This window comes from Cornus florida, unplaced genomic scaffold (assembly GCF_030987335.1).
Source record: "Cornus florida cultivar Cherokee Brave unplaced genomic scaffold, ASM3098733v1 CherokeeBrave_3.0.0_Hap2_Chr10, whole genome shotgun sequence".
Taxonomy (NCBI): Eukaryota; Viridiplantae; Streptophyta; class Magnoliopsida; order Cornales; family Cornaceae; genus Cornus; species Cornus florida.
Genome location: NW_026775580.1, coordinates 88406551 through 88428983, shown reverse-complemented (window position 1 = coordinate 88428983; position 22433 = coordinate 88406551). Strand labels below are relative to the sequence as shown.

The 22433-nt window shown below is 34.6% G+C and overlaps 1 protein-coding gene across 2 annotated transcripts; it reads left to right on the top strand.

Moving 5' to 3' along the window:
- Positions 1 to 2580: 2580 nt before the first annotated feature.
- On the top strand, positions 2581 to 21943 carry LOC132279856 (uncharacterized). Of its 2 annotated transcripts, none has more exons than XM_059781911.1 (16): positions 2581 to 2916; positions 4949 to 5016; positions 6562 to 6717; positions 6799 to 6966; positions 8342 to 8492; positions 10486 to 10565; positions 12379 to 12654; positions 12737 to 12880; positions 14178 to 14312; positions 14636 to 14734; positions 16669 to 16725; positions 18942 to 19146; positions 20148 to 20266; positions 20524 to 20592; positions 21235 to 21333; positions 21449 to 21590. In XM_059781911.1, exons 1-16 carry the CDS (start codon positions 2793 to 2795, stop codon positions 21455 to 21457), a joined length of 1959 nt encoding a protein of 652 aa, XP_059637894.1. In that variant the 5' UTR covers positions 2581 to 2792; the 3' UTR covers positions 21458 to 21590. The 2 variants fall into 2 exon arrangements, with proteins under 2 accessions (XP_059637894.1, XP_059637893.1); XM_059781910.1 differs by having other exon boundaries at positions 2584 to 2916; positions 21421 to 21943.
- The last annotated feature ends 490 nt before the right edge of the window (positions 21944 to 22433 follow it).

Here is a 22433-nt window from a genome sequence, read left to right as displayed (position 1 = left end):
AACTACGATGTAACTTATTATCATTATTTAAAATTTTAAAATTAGTTGTCAATTCTAACCGATTTGAATCACGTGGTGCGATATGAAAATGAAAGTGATGACTCCTGACCTTTCCAGGACCCACTCCCAACTTCCTAAGGACTACCTACTACTTCCACTTTTAAAGTGATGACCAAATTGCAAGAGACTAGGGTGATGAGATTAAGGGGTGTAATTTAACTATTTTAATTATTTTTTAAAATATATATACATAAAATTTCAATTTTCCAACTATTAGTATTTGGTTACTCTGGGTTGCATGAAATGTGTATTACAAACTAAATATTTTGGAGGAAAAAAAAAAAAAAAAAAGGATTTCATGAAGAATTGTTATTGGTTGCATCTAAAATATATATGGTTCTATTAATAATTCTACAATGTTATATGGAATGAGATTATTTAATGCTCTTTACCATCATTGGAGGCGATTAATTAATTGAATAGACCCCTCTCCATTGGTTGAGCTCCTTCTTTGCAAGACTCCAAAAATATAAATAAGTACAAAAGATACATTGTTGATTTATTATTATATGAAAAAATGAGGACTTTGGATTTTGACTCCATGGAGATTGGAGATTGAAATTAACATCATTATAAAAGATACAATTTTGAATATATTTTTATAATGTTCTTCAATGATTGAAAATAAAAGTCATACTTTGCAATATATTGTTTAAATTTCCCATGCTTTTTAACTCAATTTTATAAATTAATTGGTTTTAGTTGTCTCATTTATTAAACTATTTGAATTCAAAACGTGTCACTTAACAGGCCAGCAAAATCAATTAGCCCACTCTTGCTAATATATCTGGCAGCCCAATAGGCCCTCCAAATAAAGATCAGTACTAATACCGTGCAACTTTCTGCAAGTTGGGCAGTCCAACCCAACACCAACCCCGTATTTTTTATTTTTTTTTATTTTTTTATTTTTGGGGTAAAATGTAAAACATCTTATAGTAGTATATAGAGCATTTTACACACAAAAAAGGATTATATATATATATATATATAGAAGATCGAAGGTAATTAATATGTGCTTAATGAATGTTGAAGGTTAATATGTGCTTAATTATAGAAGGTTGAAGGTTAATATGTGCTTAATGAATGTTGAAGGTTAATATGTGCTTAATCATAGAAGGTTGAAGGTTAATTTGTGCTTAATGAAGGCAATCCATTTCTTTAAGAAGAAGGTTGAAGGTTAATATGTGCTTAATGAATGTTGAACTTCTATTGGATCCAAATCGGGTCGAATAGTTATATTATAATTCCTCTAACATTCTACATAAACTAAATTCCTAAATTATATCAACTAGACTCCTAAGTTTTTTTTTTTTTTTTTTTTTTTTTTTTTTTTTTTTTTTTGGGATTCAATATTTGAGATATTATGCATCACAAAAACTTTTTTTCCACTAATTATTGAATAAATTTCACCTATCTCCTTTAATATTTGTCAGTATTTCATATAGACCTCTCTTGATTTCATCATTCATTTTCATTTTTCTTCTACAAAATTTCACATGCACGTGAAGGCGAGTTTGCATTGAGTGGTCTTCAATAGCAGTATGACTAATTCATTTTAGGCTTGAAATGGGCTCATTAAACAATAACAGTATCCTCCTAAATTTCATGTTACTTCTAAAGTATGGAATTAATTATTTATTAATAAAAACAAATTAACTTTTTCATACTTTGTCCATTTTATTATGTTTTTTATGAGAGCAAACTGTAATAATAAAATTATCTCGTTTAATGAGTTTGATGATGAGGTTACTACCAAAACTGTGAATGATCATTGTCTAACTTTTACAGTGATGGATTCTATCATTGATGACATTCACAAATTGATTGAAGAACGTTCAAACTTTTTAGTTGGCTTTGTGACCTAATAAGCTAATGATGTCACTCACCATTTAATAGGTTCGGACTTTAGAAGTAAACAGAAAAAGTTATTAATTTTGGACTTATAAAAAAAAAAAGAAAGTTATTAATTTTTGAAATTTTATTATAAATTCAAGTTTTATTTATTTTTTTTACAAGGCATGAAGAGTTAAAAATTAGAGTAGTAGATGCAAAAAGTCGAAACCGGGCACTACCAAAATCCACCGGAGGCACTAACCACTGGCTATCGAGACATCTGCAAATTCAAGATTATGTTACACCATAACTCACATAAAGCGGAAATAAGAGTGAGAGAGTTTGAGAGCGGGAGTGTGAGAGCAGCAAAATAATATAATAAATAGTGAGAATTTGAGTTAGAGTGCGCGAAACGTGAGAGCAGGAGCACGCTCAGACGTGAGAATAGCACCTGTTGAGAAAAATTGTGTGATTTAGGTTACACTTGATTTGTAACACGGTTGCTCTTCCCTGTACTTTAGATAAATCTTATAAATGAGATTCTTGGCTTCTTGAAAATATAAATATATATATATATATAATTACATATAATACAAAATAAAAGAAGAAATAATACGGAGTAATAAATAAAAAAATACTAGATTTTAAAGGTTCCTAATATGGCAAAGAAATAGAAATTGCATAAATGGTATCAGATCCACTTCAGAAATTCCTCAAACCCTCGTTTAGACCCCGTCTCTTTCTAAACCCATACAACCACCACCAAGTAATTGAGTCTTCAACTCTCTTGAAGACAAACAAGACTCGAGACTCCGAACCCACCAAGTACCCGTACCTCTTAGTGCAGAGAGGGAGAGAGCAGAGAGAGTAGAGAGAGAAGTGGTCTCAACGTTCAACAAATGGCTGAGCAAAGCAGAGTTGGAGGAAGCAGAGACGTACCTGTACCCATAAATCCATCCATTCCTTCAGGCGAACAGACTGTTTGGGCCGATGTTTCGTCCCTACTCCAAGCCGCCTGCACAGGTTTTTTTTTTTCCTACTCGAATTTGTTTGTTTCCTGAGAAAGTGTAGGGCAATACAATAAAAAACAATATACAGTTTCTGATTCCTAGGAATACAGGAAAAGGAATAGCCTTTACTCATCTAAACCTAATGCAAACTATTTCACTTAATTAACGACCAAAGAAAGTGCAAGTCTTTGTGTTTTGTTTGCGTTATGTGTTGATTGATTGTCGTGAATTTGAGTTACTTCAGATTGATAGTACTTTTTGGAATAAGTGTATTTAGTAGAATCATAATTGGTTATTGAATGTTGCTCGATTAACTAAATTAGTAGTTTAGACGCAACCTTGATTAATTCGTTGTTGCCAAAGCTATTTGCTTTGTACAATCTAATTTCTTCAATTGCGATGTAAATATGTTTTAGATTATTTTGACTTCGAATTGCGGCAGTTTCAGAAAAAGATCCAACTTTGGAAATCACTCTCTCTGTGCTTGTCTAATTTTCTGGAAATGAATTTCTCAAAAAGATATCACTCATCTTTGCAATTGGATTTTTTTTTTTTTTTTCCTTGTGTAAGCATGTTTGTTCCTTTTTGTGGTGCGGGGGTGGCCGGGTAGGGAGGACCGGAGGAATGTGCGGGCTGGATAGTCGAGTGCTTAATGCGTGTGTTTCGTGTGTGTGTGTTTTTGGTGTTCCTTTTTGTTTTTCTGACGTTTTCATTGTGGACTGTCATTCTTATATAATTTTCTACATGACAACACATGGATTAATATTGTAAACTGGATTATCATAGTTATTTTATTTCTCATATGACAAATATCTTTATATGATTATATTGATTCATACTATAATGAAGGGTATAATTCTCTTTTTTGCCTTCTTTATTGTTAAAAAACTTATGGACACAAGGTTTGAGTAAGGCGTATTGGATTAAAATTTCATATTTCTTACCAACTACCCCATCTGTGTTACCTTTCCAGGTGAGGAGTATAATCTTCAAGAACTGAAAGACATTAAAACATTTGAATCTTTCCTATTTTAACTTGTGGAATAAGACATTGAACTGGTTCACGTGGTGAAGGTTAATCGATTCATTTAGGAAAAAAAAGAAAAAGAAAAAGAAAGATTAATCGATTCAGTCTCAATTCTCAAATGGCTTTGTGGAGTCCCTAGTTAAAGCTTCAAAAGTGGGTGATGATAAGGTTTCTGTGAGGTCTTTCTCCTGCAGTGGCTACTGTCTGAAAGTGGTTTGGTACTGGGAGATGAAAGGCAGGTCTCCTATGTGAAGGTTTGTTATGGTGAAACCCCAAGTCGTGTCTTCAATGGTGATGGAAAGAAATAGCTAGGATTTCTTTCTTTTTTTTGGGCGGGGCCCTGGGGGGTTAGAATTGCTGGAGAGGAGGTCATAGCAGCGAAGCTTGTACCTGAGAGTTGTGGAGATAAAAAGTTTGGGAGGGTTTACAAGTTGTTGGTTAAAGTTCTTGTTTTGGAAATTAAGACGGGTGATGAAGGGCCATCATTCTCGATATGTAAAATTTGTTTGTCAAGGGAAGTCAAAATCTTCATGCATTTTTGTTGTAAAATAATGTGTACGCTCTAGGGTCAGGAGTGAGGAGCTTGGATTAATGTGTAAAATGAATACTGAAAAAGCCTATGATCTTGTCCAGTGGGACTTCTTGTTGTATATGACGGAAACCACAGAGTGGGATGCTGAGGAGGGCTATGGAGGGGCAGCGATTAGGGGTATTTTGGTCTGCATCTTGCAAGTTTTTATGTCTATTTTGCATTTGTTGTTTGTGGATATCATTTTTGCTGAGCAGATGAGGGACAATATAAGTACTTGAGGTTAAAACTCGTTTGTTTTGTGCCCTTGTTTTTGGTGCATTTACTGAATTATATTTTTATCTGTCAAAAACAAAGAAAGAAAGGCAAATTCAATTTATATTATCAGTTCCAGAAAAAAGCTTACAAGAATGAGTGCATGATATGTGCAACCCGATATCTGTTTTGTTCAACTTTTTTTAAATTTCTTTTTGTATTAATTGGTCACAGATCTTCGAGATGGTGAGCTCATTCATGGAGAGAATTTTAATCTTTTTGCTGCCATGTCCGCTCTGGAGGTAATGATGCATCTTCATTGAATACACACACACACACACACACACACATATATATATTGGTAGTTCTCTCACAATGTTTCATCTACAACTTAATAACCATGTTCTACACATAACCGTGCAACTCAATAGTGACAAAGGATACACAGGCATATATAAATTTTCCATGAGGTTCAGTATGTGAATCCCTTGGATATATATTAAAGAATAAGCACTGGCAAATGGATTGATAATGAGAATCAAAATCGTAGTAGTGTTGTTATGCTATATAAGAATTGTAGTGCAAAAAGAGGTATTGGATATGTTAAATCCTTGTATAAGGCTTCTCTAGCCCAAGTGGAGGTGGAGAACACAGTTTTTGGATGAAACTATATTGTTCTGAACAAGAAGAGCCTTGAGGGGAAGCAAAAAGTTCTGCATGACAAGTGGGCATGTTGTTCAAAGAACAGAACCTGTTTTGGAAGTAGAACTAAGAAGAAAGAGAAACTGACCTGAATAACATCATATTGAATGCTTTGCCACCCATTTCTCATGGTTCAGCTGGAAGAAATGCAAATGTGAATTGACAGTTTATAGGAGCATAGGGGATTATTTTGGAGAAATTGGGTTATAATTAATGCGTTAATTCATCTCCTTGTTTTATTTTTGTTCCTTTAAAAAATGACAAGATTATAAAGTGTGAGCATGTAATAGCAGAAATCATGTATAATACTGCACATGCAACAGATTATCTACTTTCTTTTTTCCTGTAAAAATCGTGTAGAACAACTTAGACTGGCATTTACCTTTCAAAAAAAAAAAAAAAAAACTTAGACTGGCATTTGAAGTTGTATTGTTTATTATCATTATTATTATCATCATCTCATTATATTCATTGCGGCGGATTTCATTTAATGATATTTACTGGCAATTGGGATTTTATTTAATGACTTTTATTTGCAATGTTTATTTTATGTTCGGATGTCCACAAATTTACGCAGGAAGGTGGATTTTGAGAAAAGAAAATTAGAAATAAAGGAAATTCAAAGTAAAGGAAGTTGCATTTTCTACAACCATTTGGTGGTTTATAAGAAATTGTAGGAAAATAAGGCTTCAATTTACCTGTAGTGCATAATCCTATAGTAGTGTGGGGAAGGATTTGAGGGAAACTTTTTCTTACTAGAAAGCAGTTATGTTGGGGACGCACATGGGCGGAGCCACTTGGGTCTGTGGGGTCGATTACCCCACCATAATTCAAGAAAAGGGGGAGGGTTCTATTGGTATCAATGAGAAACTATGAATTTTTTTATAGTTGACCCCTCTAAATTCTTTGGGAAATAAAGGGTCAATTTAATACTAGAAAGTGATAGGAGGCTTTAATACTAGAAAGTGATAGGACAGTTTTAATACTAGAAAGTGATTTGATATTAAGGAGATGTATTGTTTTCTTTCAGATGACAATATTATAGCTAACTGTTGCATTATTCTATTTATATCTGATGTAATAATGATTTGGTACTTTATGACAACTTTCCTTAACTTGTACCAACTTTTTTCTGTGTCTATTAGATAATGGATCCAAAGATGGATTCAGGTATTGTTTGCCGATATTATTCTGTCGATGAAGCCATTGAGAATGGTGCTGCTCCAGTCCCTTTAAGCTTCAATAAAACTGTCGATGTTCAGTGTACTATTGACATCATGGACTATCTTCTAGCTTGTGAGGTATTATGTACATTACATACTTAAAAGTTATTACCTTAATTTTTTTTTTTTAATTATCTGATCTACAATCTTACATGGCAGGCGACATGGCACAAAGGTCAATCATTGGCGCAAACTGTTTTCTCCTGCATCTATCTTCTGAGGCCTGATAGAACATCATCACATGCGTTACTGCATTCTTATTGCAGAATAATACGTGCAACCTGCAATGCTGTTGTTTCAGTTGTGTCAGATGCACGTACACATGAAGTAAAGTATTCCAACAACTCTTTAAACCTTTATTTGTTCTAGGGGAATAAAATATAGATTCTTATTTTTGCCTCTTCTCCTCTAATGACTATAGTCGTAAAAGAATGAATTATTGTTTTAAAATTCAAAGTCAGTAAAGAATTAGTTTTTTCCCCCCTTCTTCTATCCTGTGCTACGCACGGGTTGACATCAATGTAAATTATTACGGCCTCAGAATGAGATCAGCTGGTGAATGAGTATGTGGATCTGGGAATTCAGTGGGGGTGGGGGAGTCTTGGATGCTATGTGGGATCTACTTTGTTGTCTACCCAATAAGGCCACTATTTCTGATATTTAAGTCTATGAGTAGAATAATGCAAACGTGTAGGGAGAAATAAAAAGGTCTTTGTATGGTTTTGTTATATTTGGGAAAAGTCTATGACAGGGGCCTTTGAAGTCTAATATGGTGTGTTTTAGAAAATGAAAATGTCACAAGGAGATATGTTGACGCGATAAAGGATATTACATTGGCAAGGCTTTATCAGTCATTAATGGTGGCTAGTTAAGAAACAATATATTTATAAACTGTGAATGGTCGAAATGTGATTGTGGTATTGGGTGTGTGATTGGACAAGAAAGTATCAGATTGTAAATGAATAGATCCCTGGTATGATAGAATTTGCATCAATTGGAGATAAATGAGATAACATTGATTAACATGGTTTGTCCTTGTTTAACAAAGATTGATAGCTACACTGATAATGGACTGTGACATGGTCCACACAGAATAGATTGGTAGGGAAAAGGGTAGACCAAATTAATATCAGTTGAGATAATTTCATTTGTACTGAAAAAATTATAATATGTGGTTTAATGAAGTCATTGCCCCAGATAGAGTGGAATGATGAAACATGATTTAGGAAGTCTTCCCCCCTATATTAGGAACAAAGCTTTATTGAGTTGGATAAAGTGGTGTTGCCTAATCATGGTTATTTGAAATATTCTGTGAGAAGTCTGTTGACTATTTTGTAAGCTTGTGCAAGCATGGTACTGTACTTCACAAAATAACTCTCAACATTGTATATTCTGACATTGCATTGAAACTTGGTAAAAAATGTAGTGGATTTAGAAGAATATGAAAAGTGAGTCATGCATATTGAGGATGGCTTTTTAATCGTTAAAACTTAAAAGATGTGTTTTTTGTTTGTTGGTTACAACTCCTGTACGGGTTTGTGCGTAAAGCGAGGAATGATACTGAAAAAGGTTAATGGCAGTTTTGATATGAAATTCAAGTCGCATCCTCGAGTTTATTTGTTTTCAACATGTGTATTTCTCGATTATCAATTTGTGCTCAGAAGGTTTGACTTGCATTTTATTCCTTTTCTATTTTTTGCAGGAAGAAGATTTTTTTACAATGACATATGGTTTACCTTTGAAGGGGGATGGTGATGAAAAATGCTTATCAATGCTACATGCTGTAGAAGAAACAATTTCTCGCCAATTACGTGCATGTAAAGCATCATCATCTAAAAAGAGAGTATTAGAAGGTAGTTCTAGCTTGTATTTTAATTAAATAGAAAATTTGAAGATCTAACTTTATCCGCTATTGGAGACCACAGCTTTGACAGAATGTCACCGTCAGGTTTCTTTATTGTAGAGTTAAACCTGGTTCCTTGAAGGAATATTTATTTTCAAGTGAGGTGGCTCTGGACTCAATCTATCACAAGTTTTCTTTTATGTTGCAATCATTGAGACCTAAAGTTTGAAAACATTCTTCATGATTCTTATGAAAGGGATGACACTATTTTATATTTGCATTGGCTGCTGCTCCTTTGTCCCAAGCTCTAAAACCTATCAGGTTTTAACTAGGGGAGAAATAGGGAGAAATTTTGGGGTTACTAAATTCAGGTACTTTTTCATTAAAATGAAAATTAAGTATTGAAATTACTGAAATTGTTAGATTTGAGGCACTTAATTGAGTTGTTAAACAACACTGTGTGTTCTTGGACATCAGTATACCACATCTCGGGCGCTGCATTATGATTGCAGATAATGGGGTACTGGCATATAATGCTACCATAAACTCTTTTTTTTTTTTTCTTTTTCCGAAAAGCATAATGCTACCATAAACTTGAACGGTAACATGTATTAGGATTTCCAGTCTTTAGGCCAATAATCCATGAGATACCCATTTTAATCAAGATATTAGGAACACAGGCACACACAAGGGCATCAATCTCTGACACTACCTGCTTCAGTCCATACCTGCCTTTTGTTGATTATTATTTAACTGAAAGTGACATTCTTTTAGCAATCTTCCTAATGCCACTATTGCCAAACTATCTTTGACTTATTTGTTTTCTTTGAAAGGAACAAAAGAGAAGTTGAAAGATGTGTACTATGACTATTGCTCTAGATCTTCAGAATGTGGATTGTTTTTTTTTTTTTTTTCCCAAAATAAAATTTGTGATGTAAATGTATTTTAAAGCGATGCTCACAACCTCGTGATTCTTTTGTTGCCCTATTTTGATGTTGATATATATGGCCTAGGTCTTTAGAAATGAATTAAAAAAGTTAAATATATTAGCTAAAATTGCATGTTATAGAAAAGGTTGGAAAGAGAGAATTCATGTGGCCAACCCCATTCATATGGGATTACGGCAAGGATCATGATGATGATATAAATGGCCTAGGTCTTTAGCATTCACCTAATTTTTAATATTGTGTCCTCACATAAGCCTATTGTATTTTGAATGCTGTCCATTGCAAACTGTGCGTCTTCTTATTTGGTTCGCTCGCAATTGCAAAATCTGCATCTTCTTATTTGGTGGTTCACTAGCAATTTGTAACATAAACAATGGTAATTTTACCTTGTAAGGTTGTTATTAGTTAACTTACCAGAATACGGTTGATCTTGCTGATAGATGAATGATAAGTCCACCTTGGTTACTCGAGCTTGTGACCCAAGTGGGGACATTAAGACATTCAAAGGTTGGATTGGTAATGCACTGTAGAGTCTGGCCCTGCAGGCTCACCCCATGATTCTATATGTCAAGCAGTAGATCATGAAGTGTTTAAACTCTAAACCAGTTGTGAAATCCCCACACTTAGCCTCCCTAGGATTAGCAGGTGGCTGGTTTGTCAGAGTGCATCAAGTCGCCTGCCAATCTTTGGGAAGGGGATAGTGAGCCTGTAATCGAATGATCTAGACACTGTAGTGCCTCCATTTGGTTGAAACCCTATCACGCCTATAACGAATTATTCTTGTATATAACTTTGGAACTCAATGGAAATTTCTTGGAAGGACTATATATATATATTTTCAGGGACAGGTTGTTAGGAAGGATAAATTTTACTGAGGTTATGACCTTAAGATAGAGCGGAATGATGAAACATGATTCATGTAACCGACTACAAATAGTTGAGAGATGGCTTTCTGTAGTTGGTTTAGTTGTGTATATTACTCTTACCATATTTTTTAATGCTGTTAAGTTGTGATGATTGAAAATATTGCTCATGGTTCTGATTATTGTGATGCAGATATAGAGCCATTACAAACTAAAATTGATTTAGAAGAAGGATATTGCAAAGCTTTGTTATGCCGCTTACGCTTTCGTAAGGTCTTACCCTGTGTTTGCTTCCTTTTAAGTTTTGCAAATGACCTGAATTCGTGGTTACACAACATTTCATGAGCACATGCATTCATCATAGTGTATAGGCAAAATATATATAATATGTATGCTTCCATTTCCGCTATCTAGCTTCTCAAGGTTTAGCTTCACTGACCTGTCTTAGATGACATCATCAAATGGCAATGATAATAACTGTGAGGCTGCCTACAAATATGGAACTTTGCAGTCACCATCTTCTAAATTTAGTAGACTATCTAAGATTTTTTAAGGTTTTATTCTACTTATTGTTGAACAAAATTTTAACTCATGTCAAAGTTCTAAAGCATTGAACATCTCGAATTTATCATTATATAATATACATTGTTATAAACTTCCTTATTATTCCAGACATCACTTAACTTTTCATAATAGCCTAAGTGTAATAAAAACATCAAGTTTGAAACTTGCATGAGAGCCTTGAGCCTAAATTAAGCATTTGCATTAACTTACAATTTTATATGTTTACTACTGTAGGACCAACCACTAAATGGCCCACTCAGGCTTTCAAGCATATTGATGTCTGAATACCTAGTGAACAAAGATTTTATACAATTCTTACTTATCAAAAAAGAAAAGAAAAGAAAAGATTTTATTTAGATGCGAGAAGGAATGGTGTAGATACTGCCCTCAAACATCCCGACACCTTCAACAGTGCCACATGTTTGTTTTTAAGTCTCGGCTTCTATTAAAAAACGGGTTACTATATAAGTTTAAGCTTATGGATAGCAGTGCAACTTAGTGATTTATTTTATTTGCCATGTCCCCTCCTCACCTCATGTGTGACCACTCTTCCTCTTGAATGGGCCAAGCACTTGCATTTATTTTAGTTACCAGGGAGGTGTTGGATTCAAACGCAAGATATCTATGTCACTTGATGTCAGAAATCAGTTACTTTAAAGGATTAAACTGATGTAGAACGGTGCAATATATTTATATATTCAATGTTATCGGTGCAATATATTTATATATTCAATGTTGTCAACATGCCTTAAATTTGAAAAGGTCATTACCCAATGATGATTTCGGGCTAGGAGGGATAGATTGGATATATGCCTAACCTCTCTGATGTCTTGTACTCAACCACCGTTTCATTCTTGTCATCCAACTTACATATCTTATGTGGGTTTCTTGTTTAAATTGTTTTTGTTTTTTATTTTCTTATGGAATAGAGTGCTCATTTCCCAACTCATGGAGAAGAATGAGCATTCCACCATTTTGTGTCAATGAACACATTTTAAGAGAATGGGCTTTCCGACTTTCTTATGGAACATTCCAACATTTTGTGTCAATGAACACATTTTAAGAGAATGGGCTTTCCGACTTTATTTTGGCTCACCAAACCTCAAAATAGGAATGAAGAGTGGTCTTCAGCAATTCATTCCATTCCATTCCACCATGCCAAATGTGGCATTCCTTTTTGGGTAAATTTTGCTCCAGAACGAGTCCATGTTGTGTCTCAAATATGTTCAGAAAATGCCAAAAATCTTCACTCCTCAAGAATACTGCTTTTGCCTCCCTTATAAAAAGTACATTGTGTTTCTAACTTACATATTTTGTCTGCTCCGAACAAAAATTAAACATTTGGTTCATTCGTCTTGCATTCACACTCAGCAATTAAATTAGTTTTATGTGGAAGTATAATCAGGTTTTTTATGCACTGCCTACATTTTGTCCTGTTCTCTATGCATCATCCTCATTCTTTATCATGAAAAAATGATGAAAGTTTTAGTAGTTTTTACGTTTTATTTTCCTTCATGTTCAGCACTTTTACCACGTTCTTACATGTATGAGGCGATCTCAAGGCAAAGGTCTAGAGTTAGCGAGAAAACATATAGCTTCCTGCTTGTCAGAGCTACATTGCATTCTTAAATCATCGGAATTCCTTAGGTCCAACCATGCATGTGAAACTTGTGGAGATGGAATAGAAGACAGAACAACAGCTTCTGGTCGGCAACCTATTGGGTTCGATGCTAGTTTAAACAGTAGATTATCTGCTCCTACTCCACCTCGTGCAATTAAAATTTTTGACTGGAAAAAGGTGAGCACTTGGAAAATTAGTATTGTTATATTTGTTAAATTTCTTTGATAAATGATATAATATTGGTATTTTGTTTTACCAGGCTGTTGAATATTTCCAAAAGCTTCTTCATGATCTGGATGTTATGTGTTCGTACTCTTTGGACCCATCGCTAGAAGGTCTTTTACGCTTTGTGGTTGAGTTCCAAAAGCTTCAACCTGATTTGGTTGCAAGAGCTCATCTTCAGGTTGCTTTCTACCATATTCTTTCTTTGGAAATAGTGGCTTTAGCTTAGTTCTCTTTTTCTTATTTGTTATTTTATGAGTGTGAATGGGTTCCTTATTTCTTGTGTTACTTGATTTCTCTGACTACCATGTCCTTTTCATGTGTGTGTGTGTGTGTGTGTGTGTGTTTTATATATATATCAAAGAAACAAGAGACCAAGGTATTATTAAAGATAATAGTGAAACAAGAGAAAAGGTGAAGGATGAGATATCCTTAAAGTTAAAAAAAGAAAAAAGCCAAACATGAACCACCTGCACAAATGGAGGAGAAAACTAAAGTACCTAACAGAGGCCATTAAAGATGCTGCCAACTTGGGCAAACATACGCTTGATCTTGGGGTACCTCAGAATTCATTTAATCTCCATTTGTACACTCTTGAAAGTATCAAGAATCCATGTGTTGAAAAAGTTCATTTATTCTTTTTGTCAGGCTTTCTAACATGTTTACCTATGTGTTGTATTGATCTTTTGTACGTATGCTTATGTGTGTTTTTGTAGGACAACAGCAAGACCAGCAACGCTTTTTGTTGCACAATATTGGGTGGTCAAGAAACATGTACCCAAAATGAGTGCCATTTAAGTGAGGGTATGAAGAAGAGTGGTAGCAAGATAGAGAGTATAAGTTAAGGATTGTTGCATCGGGGAGAATTGAGAGGTAGCACCAGTAGGGGACACGAATAAAAATCATATTTTATGTTTGGCAAACCAATCTTTCCATCCACAGTTTGTGGAAATAAAAAAAAAAAAAAAAAAAATCATATTTTAACTGCAAATCTTAATACCCTCTGTTATCTATTCATTTCATTTTCAAGGAGAAAAGCAAAATTTCTACCAGAGCGGAGAATTCAAAACATGTTTATAAGTGTTCTGTGTAGGTTGGTTTGTAATGGGAGTATTGTTATATATGTTTCAATATATTTTTGTTGAGTGCTGGCTGGGGATATGATGATTTACTTGCTAGCTGCCATGCATGATGGTACACAGGAAAATAAAATTCATTTGCCTTGTTTTGTAATATATATATTTCAAGAAAAAAAGGGGACATGCGCTGGTCATCTTTAACTATTAATGTTGAAAATGAACATGAAAAGTTCACAATGCTTTGGATGTTGTAGACACTTCAAAGATTTTTCATTATGATATATTTTGTGAATTTGTTCTTGTTGGTCCATTGTCGTTTCCTTATATATCTTACAAGTTTTCATTACTACTTCTCTATAATTATTTTGTTGGACCCTCACCTTGAAAACTAATGAACAGTGTCTACTGGTTCAAGACGGAAAACTCTATGGACGAGATCCTATCTTTGCTGTGATATCCAAAGCTGCAGCATTACCTGAATTTTTAAAGAACCATGATTTGCAAAAGAACGAAACTGTTGTACAACTAGGGCAGGTGAACATCATGATATTTCCTTCTGCTTTAGTTACATGTTTTAAACAATCCTCGCGGAACTCTATTATTCTTTTGTTATTGTCTAGGTAGATTAATTTTTTGCTCCGATGATGTCCTTTGTCAGAATGCATCCTATGTTGAGTATCTGTGCAGCAGTCAGTGTTTTGTTCTCATGTTTTTTTGGCTTGTTGGGAAGGAAAAAATAAAGAGAGCGGGGATGGAACAAGACTCATTTTTATGTCCTTTTTTTTTTTTTTTTTTTTTTTTGTATACTTTCACCAGTTGTTTGTCTGATATCTATAATTTGTGTTTAAATAATGCAGTTAGTGGTCAGTTTGCTTAAAATTATTTGTACAAATGTTGCATGGCAAAGGCGTAAACTTGGAAAAATTTTACAAGATTGGCGTGTCATCTTTGTGCAGGTTTGCCCTATTGTATCCAACTTCATTCTAACAGTTCAATTAATAATTTATTTCTTGTTGGTTTCTTCAAATTTCATGACTTCTTATTGATTTGTCCTTCTTAGACCCACCAATTATGTTTTATAATGTTATCAACTTACTGCGCTGAAATTCATGCATCTCTTGGCAAAAGCCTTACTATTTAGACCATAAATAAATTGATCAAAGTCTGACTGGTTGTATAATTCTTTTCTTGGCCGGAAAATACTAAATTCTAGTCTTTATCAGGGATTTAAATTGTTTATAGATATTCTTTACCTATTAATAAGAAAGATGAAATGATTTGTTGAAACAAAGCATTTGACAGTAAGAACTTTTTAAAGCACATCTCTTGCCCTCATTTCCCCTTTATTTTAGGCTTATCTGTAAGGTGGGAGTTCAAATTTCTTTTGCTGGGTTGTTACTGTTTTTTTTATTTAAATTCATCATACATTTTCTTCCTCAGTTTTTCCTCTCGTTAGATTCAGTTTGGGTATTTTTTCGCAAAAAGGTTATTTGTGGAGAAGTTTTTGGCCTTTTTTATGCTGCTTACAGAACGTATCAAAATCTAGGAATACATTAATTTCAACAGCTTCTTGACACCCTCTACCTTCCAAGCAGCTTCTTGACACCCTATTTTCCAATCATGCACTGAGCTCTAACATGTAATATCCTATACCAATCCACTCTTTATAGTAGCCAGCCACCAATGCTCCCCTAGGAAAAGCTACTTCTAGAGCCTCATCCCTTTTCTAAATTTCATGATTTTTAATCAGATATTTGTTAATGACTCAAAAATTAATGCATCAACAAATGTAAATATCTGTAGTTATATTTTTTGTTCTCCAAGAAATATAATTCAACAAAACACTTGGTCATAAAATATAATTCAACAAAACACTTGGGTCATATTTTTCATTGCAAATACCACTTGTTCATATTTGTTATGTAATTCTTAAAAAAAAAAAAATAAAATAAATTAAAAAAAAAATAAAACCCAGATCTTGATTTATGTATTAAATTAATTACAAGATAGTATTTTATACCAACACGTTAACCCAAAATTTTGCACGCTCAACATCTCTTGAGCAAAAGAGCTTTTGAAATTCTATTTTGAAAAATTACATCTCTCTCTCTCTCTATGTGGAGGCAAGGTACACACACACAAACCCACAATTGCCTCCAAAGCGATGAGAACCCTCAACTTCCTATGTTGGAGGAGGAGAAGGAGATATCACTTGAGTTTAAGGCCTATAACACTCGATCCCCACACACAAACCCACTATTATCCCCAAAGGGGCTTGAATCCTCAACCTCTCATGTTGGAGGAGGAGGAGATATCACTTAAGTTAAAGCTCGGTAAAGGCCTCATATATTTCTATATGGAAATATATAATATTTTTCTTTTTTACAATGAGATTCGTAATTAGGATACATTGACTATCAGCTAAAGTGAAAAGGAAAAACATCAATCTGTCTTTCATATCCAGCAACAGAATATAGTAAAACAAATTCCCTGAAAAAAAATATGCTCTTACCCCAAACGGTGAATTTATTTTATGAGAAGGAGATATGGTGATAATAGAATTTATGTGTGTATGGATACATATAGTTGTTTACAGACACATAATGATTTAAATTAGAGACACATAATGATGTAAAGAACCATTCTGTAAATGTTATTAGGAAATCATATTAGAGATCATCAGTTATGGACCATCGAATGATATAGTTCCTAGAACATTATTAAGTGTTAATTATATTAGACTATTGTTCTCTTCTTTATTTTACAAATTACATAAATGATGTGCTTTTATGTTCATGTAAACTTAGTGATGAACTTTTCCTCTTGGTAAAGAAGCAACCCATCCTTAGGACTGATTTAAGATTTGGTTGTTATAACTGGTGTTTAACAGCTAGAGCTGGCTTTTAGGAAGGAGTTTCGGGAAATCTCAAGCACTTTGAGTGATGAGGTATGTTTTTCTTCTCTCAGTATATCACTACTGCATTTTACCTGTATCATATAAGACCCATCAACATATCCTTTGCACGAAAAGATCACTGTTATGGTGAAATTAATTTTTTGCAATCTGTTTAATAACTTCCTTAGTTTAATGCCGAAGAGGCAGGATACTAGTGGTGCTTATTATTTTATTTTGCTTTCCTATATGCCCTCATCTTCCCCCTAATTTTGACTGTGGGGACTTGAATCCAGTGATCTGCTTTCTCAAATATCCTTAGCATAGCTTTTCATTAGGAATGCTTCTTCAGCCACCTTACTTATTGTACCTTTAAATCTTATAGTTTGTTGTCTCAAAATATCCTTAGCAACCTTTTGATCTGGAGTGCTCCTTCATTAACATTTTTTTTTTCATAGTTGGTACTCACACACACATGCCTCTACTGAGGCTTGAACCCTTAACCTCTCTTTGAGAAGTAAGGGTCTGATACCGCTAGGCCACTGGCCCGTTGGTACTCCTTCATTAACATTACTTATTCCTTTACCTTTAAATCACTGGCCAGCCAAAAGTACTGTCAGCTGCTGGAATCCATGCCCAGGCTATGGCCCTAAGAGAAGTAAACACTGTGACCTATGGAGATATTACAGGGGTTGTTGTTATTGAGAACTTCGATAATGTGCATGAATAATGGCAAATCAGCAAAATGCCCTTTCTCTCCATGCCCTTTCCTGTCATCCCATCATTCTTCTTTTCTATGGTCTGGTGGAATGGGTTTTGCCTAGGGGCATGGTCTTCCAAATTACTATGGTCTGTAAATATTTCTGGGTTTGGGGATGGACAGGAAGGTTCCGGGCAAAGGCTCTTGCTAGACAGTTAATTTGACGCTGAAGGAGGGGAATAGTTTTAGCCTCCTGGGGGGCTTTGGTCATGGAAGAATCCATAGTGGTGTTGGTCTCTTTATGATTGGAGATTTGATATTGAGGATGTATATCTCTTCCCCTTCTATGGTAATTTGGAAGTAAACTTTGATGGGTGTTCTTACGAGAAACCTCAGATTAGTGAGGGTTTATGATCATCCATAAAAAATATATGACATACAAAAGGTGGTGGGGTTGGGGTCTGTGTAGAAAATTGGAGAAGCTAATGTGTTTTACATCATCCCTGAATGATGGGGAGACCTCTTTATTGTCAAGGCAATTAATACTTTCATATGTGAAAAGCAAATCCTAATACTATTAGTTGAATGATGAATAAGCTAGAGTTGTGTTGAGAGTATCTCATGTACTTAATGAGACCGCTAATTTAGCCCGACACATGCATGTTGCTTTGTTGCTGATTACTAAAGCATCCAACTCAAAACTTGATTTTTCAGCTGAATGGAGAGTTTTGATGCTACAATTGTTTGTCGAAACTGCTTTTGCCACCCTAGTTCCACTTCCCACATCTTATCTATAACTTCTTTGTGAAGTTTCTTCTTCCTTCTCAATAAAAAATATATCACTCCCATTCGTATTAGCAAAAATAGAAAAAGGTATCTGTCGAGTAGAACAGGTGATTAGAAATTTTTGACAAGTTCCCTGGGAAAAATGGTGTTGGAATGATGGTTAGAACAGATGATAAGAAATTTTTGACAAGTTCCCTGGGGAAAGGTGTTGGAATGAAAATTTTGATCATATGAACTCATTGGCATTTTGCAGATATCATAACTTGGATTCACTACTCATTTTAACCTTTGGATTCCATAGAAGGTTCAACTACCAGGTTGATCCTTATCAAGTGTGTCTAGAGAACACCTTAGGCCAGTGTTTCAAACCCAGAAAAAATACCTACAACTTAATAGAAGACCATCTGATCTAGGTTTTCCTCTCAAAGGATTTCAGGTCTTGCAATGCAAGAAACACATATTTTTAGATAGACTTTTTTCTGTAGATATTTATTGTAAACAAAATCGCCAGCGCCAGTGCCAGCAATCAATACAATATTAACAGTTGGACTTACTTTTTAAAAATGTCCTTTGCACGCGGACATGGAGAGAGGGGAGGGAGAGAGTTTCTGTGGTCAGTGGTCACAATTGCAGCCATCACTATGATCTTCATTACGACTTTATTGTTACTATTGTCGTCCCCATTGGTAAACAAAGGACATACTGTAAAGGAAGTGGAAATATCGAGAAAAAAATGGACTATACTGATTCGATGTATGATTTATCTATTTAATTGTTTCTGCAGGATGCATGCATGATGATAACCAAAAACATCCTCGTTTGGGTGGAGGAGCAGACATACTGGATAGCTTCTCGTTTTCTCGTGTTGGGCTTTGAGCTTGAGCTATATTCTCCCAGTGAATATTGCATGGTGTACTGGTATATTTATGTTGTTTTGATCAAGCTGGCGGAAAAAACACATGTTAAGATGATGGCAAGCAATGCAACTGGTGAGTCTGTAGTTGACTGTCCTTTGTTTTGCTAGTAGGGGTACAAGTTGGACGAGCCAACCCAATCCAACCTAAGCCCGACCCAAAATTTCATAAGCTTGGATAACCATTTTTGCGATTAGGGTCGGACTCGGTTGAAAATTTCCAACCCTAACTTGAGTCAAGTTGGGTCAAGGTGGGGTGTTGGGCCACACAAACCAAAACCAAATTGGGCAAACTGGAGCTTAATTTCAACGCTGCCCCACTCTATATATAATCTATTTTTTTATATATTTATAATCATGATCTACCTTTTTTTTTTGCTTCCTTTTTATTTAAATTTTGATATCTCGTATATGAATTCTTTGAATTTGAGTTTGGTTATAATATTTTTTATATTTCTATTTAGTTTTTAGAGTATTTTTTTTAAAATAAAAATACGCAGGAGAAGCCCAACCCAATATCTACCCAATTTTCAGCCCATTTTTTCCAACCTGAGCTCAAAATATTGAGGGTATGTTGGAGAGCTGTGGTTGAAGGTTGGATTAGGTTGCAGGTTTTATACCTCAAGTTCAGCCTATGTTGACCCCTCAACCCACCCAACCAGCCTAAGTTGCATCCTTACTTGGCCGTTTGAGTTGTGCATGGATGCAATGAGCTGGATCACCACTTCATGGTTGTCACATTGAATATAATTTGAACCCAAAAGATAAATGAAGTTGACAAAGACCTGTATGGGGTAATTTTGAACATTTGAGTTCTTTCATTTTTATGGGTTCCCATAGAATTAACAATTTGTCTAGAGAGCCTTTAGATTGGTTAATTATAATTATCTGCTCAGGCATCTTTGGGTGAAAGATGGAGTCATAGGTAGGGTACCTGAATGGTGGTATGACTCTTTTCGCCTGCAAGCAGATGCTTTATTATAGGTTCTTTCTTAGCCTGCATGTGATAGTTGCCCCATTGGAGAATTTCACTTTTCCTCGTGAAATCCTTTTGAACTGTTTTGTATTTTTTACCAGACAAACGGAAGGGGAAGAAGAAAAGGGACTCCCTAAAGGATGTGGCAAGGGATTATCAAATTTCACCCAAGATCTTGCTGCTGCAGTGCCATATATATCTTGCTGAAGGGCTCATGATGGTGAATATGCTTCTTTTGCTTGGAAATTGTTAGTTCCGTGTTTGACCTTGTTAGGAAACTATTTGAGGATATGAATGTGGGAAGATTTTGTTCCCTTCCACCAATGATGCTTGGGTCTATCATAAGTAGATATGAACCATATTTGGCAGGTCTCTTGGGGGAGTTCTTTTTGTATTTAGATATTTCAACCATTTTTAGTGTGTGTAATATTACTGTTGTAGACTCTGATGCTTTACTAATGAAGTCAGTTTTTCCAGATGCTCGCTGCTTTGAAGAATGAACAGAAGGTCTTTGAGAATTTGGGTCCTTTTAATACCGAGCATGAGGTATCTTTATTTTCCTTTTTCATCTACCACACATTTAAACTCTTATTACTCTGAGTAGCATGGAAGTTGTTTTTTGTTAATCAGCCGACTGATGCATGTTAAGTATTCAAATATGCATGTGTGTGTGTGTGTGTTTGTGTGTATGGAAATTAGAGTTAGCTATAATTTTCTTTTAATGGCAAACAGAGGGGAGAGGGATGATTGCAAATTTTTTGCATGTTAAGTATTCAAATATGCATGTGTGTGTGTGGAAATTAGAGTTACCTATAATTTTCTTTTAATGGCAAACAGAGGTGAGAGGGATGATTGCAAATTTTTTGCATGTTCAAGGAGGTTTCGTCAAATTGATAGTTAAGGGATAATCTGTCAAAAAGTAATAGTTCAGGTTTTCTGTATTTTGCCCCCTTCTCCATTGCCCATTCAATGACAGTCCAGTACTTTTGCTAAATTGTCTATGGAATCTTAATGCAAACAGAGGTGAGGAGACTGTTTGTAAATTTTTTCTATAGTTTGAGTTTCTTTTTAGCCAAATTGATAGTTCGGGTTAATCTGCCAAAAGTGATTGTGAAGGCATTTTTGTGTTGTAAACAAAAACATCATCATTTATGTCTTCAACAAATCTCCTACCTTTTTCCTTCTCAGAGATTCATTCAGCACTTCGAGCTCCTACAGAAAGCTTGCCTTCCCGATCACATCTCATACCACTCATTCAAAGAATGTACTGGCCATGTTCGCTTATCTGTGAGTAATCTCTGTGGCATTAAATTACTGTATTTGATCTTTCACAATCCCCTCCTATATGCATTGACCAGTCACTCCCTTGCACAGACATTAACTGTGTATAGTTGCTTTAAAGATGCTCTGAGGATTGCCAAGGAGTTGAGAAGTAGTTTTTCGAGTGACCCACAAAAAATGGCAGAACTTCGACGGATAGAGCAGGTGGCAGAACACAACGGTGTTGCCCTAAATCTCATATCTCGTTTAGGGACACTTGATTCATCACTAAAGGTCTTCTTTGAATTTAGCCACCATCCTTACTTTGCTACAGCTGTTGTGAAGAGATCTTGAGGTACTAGTCACATATGATCGCCCACCAATTTTGATATGCATCTGAGTCGTGCCTTATAGCCTTTGTAACATTATTCATTCTTTTTATTTCGTTAATTTTATTTTTATTTTAATAATTTTAATATTTATTATTTTATGAATATGTACATTTTTATTAGAAAAGAATAATCGTAAGTTTTTTTGTTTTGTTTTTTTTTTTTTTCAGACTGTATTCATAAAATTTGCTGATGTATGGCTTTTTACTGAAGGTGACGATTGATTAACAAAGTTTTGTTGAAGAACCTATTACTCTGTTATTTATTTGTTTAATTTCCACATAAGTTGTAATAAGATTCAATCGGTATTAGCAGTTTCATTTATGATAATAATGGATCACTTAAGTCAATATCAAATTGCAAGTGATGTGAACAAGAAATACTTTACAAAATTCATGAGCACACACCACTTTTTTACTTGTCAATTACTGTGACTGCTTGAATTTTACCTACTAAAAAAGCATTCAAATGGGAAAAAACTTCACCAAAGAACGAGTGAATGTGTTAAAATTGAAGGGCCAAATTAATTTAATTTAATTTAATTTATTGTTATTATTTTTTTCTTTTGATAAGTCAAAGGACCAACTTTACCGTTCAGATTGATAAAATGTGCATTGTGGGGCCCAATTGTCATTTGTAGCTTTTAACAAAGTAGTTTCAAACGTCATTTACTGTTTTAAGGAGGAAAAAATAAAAATTACCTTGGCAACAAACCCATTGAGGTACCACTAGAAAGAA